Source organism: Onychostruthus taczanowskii, unplaced genomic scaffold (genome assembly GCF_017590055.1).
Source record: "Onychostruthus taczanowskii isolate IOZ18803 unplaced genomic scaffold, ASM1759005v1 scaffold292, whole genome shotgun sequence".
Taxonomy (NCBI): domain Eukaryota; kingdom Metazoa; phylum Chordata; class Aves; order Passeriformes; family Passeridae; genus Onychostruthus; species Onychostruthus taczanowskii.
In genome coordinates, this window is record NW_024500262.1 from 49,631 (window position 1) to 52,062 (window position 2,432).

At 58.0% G+C, this 2,432-nt stretch overlaps 1 protein-coding gene across 1 annotated transcript in view; it reads right to left on the minus strand.

Annotated features, from left to right (window-relative positions):
* Window positions 1-458: 458 nt before the first annotated feature.
* Window positions 459-2,432, minus strand: part of LOC121337851 (soluble scavenger receptor cysteine-rich domain-containing protein SSC5D-like) — a 4,779-nt gene continuing 2,805 nt past the window's right edge. The window contains exons 8-9 of the mRNA XM_041408222.1: window positions 1,451-1,765; window positions 459-493 (exon numbers count right to left, since the gene is read on the minus strand). Of these exons, the coding sequence (XP_041264156.1) occupies window positions 459-493; window positions 1,451-1,765 (350 nt within the window). The remainder of the gene's footprint in view (window positions 494-1,450; window positions 1,766-2,432) is intronic.

The following is a 2,432-nucleotide window of genomic DNA, read 5'->3' on the forward strand; positions in this document are numbered from 1 at the left end:
GCCTCACGAGGCCACGCCCCCTCCGCCTCACGAGGCCACGCCCTCTCCGCCTTCCCGCCTTCGCCGCCGCCAATCAGGCCGCGCCTCATTGGGCCAGGCCACGCCCCTCCCCCCGGAAACGCGCGCGGTGCACGCTGGGTAATGTAGTCCCGAGCCCCGTTCCAGCGGCTCTTACTGGGTTTTACTGGTCTGTACTGGTCTTACTGGTTTATACTGGCTTGTACCTGTTTATAGTGGTCTGTACTGGTCTGTACCGATTTTTATAGATTTTCCTGGTTTGTACTGGTTTATACTGTTCCATACTGGTCTGTACTGGTCTATACTGGTTTATATTGGTCCATACTGGTTTTTACTGGGTTTTATTGAGTTTTTACTGGTTTTTACTGGTCTGCACTGGTCCATACTGGTTTATACTGGTCTGCACTGGTTTTTATTGAGTTTTATTTGTTTATATGGGTTTATACTGGTCCATACTGGTTCATACTGATCCGTACTGGTCCAATCCGGTCTGTACTGGTCCAATCTGGTCTGTACTGCTCCGTACTGATCCATACTGGTTTATACTGGTCCATACTGGTTTATACTGGTTTTTACTGAGTTTTTATTGGTTTATATGGGTTTATACCAGTCCGTACTGGTCCATACCAGTCCATACTGGTTTATACTGGTCCGTACTGCTCTATACTGGTTTGTGCTGGTTTATACTGGTCTGTACTGGTTTTTATTGAGTTTTTATGGGTTTATTTGGGTTTATACCGGTCCATACCAGTCCATGCTGGTCCATATTGGTTTTTACTGGTCCATACTGGTCTATACTGGTTTTTATTGAGTTTTACTTGTTTATATGGGTTTATACTGATCCGTACCGGTCCATACTGGTCCGTACTGGTCCATACTGGTCCATACTGGTCTCGGGGGGTCCTGGGGAGATTTGGGGTCACCTGAGGCGTTTTGGGGGGATTTGGGGGTTTTTGGGGTGACCCGAGAGGGTTTTGGGGGAAGTTTTTGGGGTTTTTGGGCTCCCCCGAGCCATTTTGGGGGGGGGATTTTGGTGATTTTGGGGTCTTCTGAGCCGTTTTGGGCGTGATTTGGGGGTTTTTGGGGTCACCTGAGCCATTTTGGGGGGGATTTTGGGGACCCCCGAGCCATTTTTCAGGTGAGAGACAGTTGAGACAGGTGAGAGAGACACCGGTGAAACACAGATGAGAGACAGGTGACACAGATGAGGCAGGTGACACAGGTGAGACAGGTGAGAGACAGGTGAGTGACAGGTGAGAGGAGTGAGGCAGGTGAGGGATGGGCAGCACAGGTGAGGGCAGGAGATCACAGCTGAGCACAGGTGGGACAGGTGAGATCCAGGAGCGACAAATGAAGGACAGGTGAAAGACAGACAGGTGAGCCCCTCTGCCCCCCCCCCCCCCCCCCCCCCCCCGCCCAGGTGCGCGCTCACCTGGCAGCTCGGCGCAGGCGATGGCGGCGGCTGCACCTGAGGCGCAGGTAGCGGGGCGGAGCCCGGGGCACTCGAGCAGCAGCTCCTCGGAGCCCCGGCAGGTGAGCTCGGCCAGGTAGGGCTGGCCCGGCAGGCGCGGCCCCACAGGTGCGCTGAGGGCGGGGCCGCAGCCCAGCTGCCGGCACAGCACCTGCGCCTCGGGCAGCGCCCAGGTGAGGCCGCACACCTGCAGCCAGGTGCGGTTCAGCAGCACCTGCACCTGTCCTGCGCAGGGCCCGGCCCCGCCCTGCAGCCGCACCTGGGCGGGCTCGGCACCTGCGGGGGACGGGTGAGGGTGAGGCACGGCCGGGGGCACCTGGGCACACCTGAGAGCACCTGGGCACAGCTGAGAGCCCGGTGCTCACCTGAGCATACCTGAGCACACCTGTGTTACCTGAACTCACCTGAGCACACCTGTGCCTACCTGTGCCTATCTCGGCCCACCTGAGCCTCACCTGCCCCACCTGATCTCACCTGACTGTCACCTGAGCACACCTAAGCACACCTGAGCTCATCTGTCATCACCTGTCATCACCTGAGCTCGCCTGAACCCACCTGAGCACAGCTGAGCTCACCTGCACTCACCTGAGCCCACCTGATCCCACCTGAACCCACCTGTGCCCACCTGAGCTCACCTGTCCTCACCTGACCCCACCTGAGCTCACCTGAGTCCACTTGAACCCCACCTGGCCCACCTGTGGCTTACCTGTCCCATGTGTCATTACCTGAGCCCACCTGTCCCTCACCTGCCCCTCACCTGTCTCACCTGAGCTCGTCTGCCCTACGTGAACCCACCTGAGCTCACCTGAACCCACCTGAGCCCCACCTGCCCTCACCTGTCTCACCTGAGCTCACCTGAACCCACCTGAGCTCACCTGAACCCACCTGAGCCCCACCTGAGCCCCACCTGCCCCACCTTGCTCACCTCCCCCCCCCGCCCCCC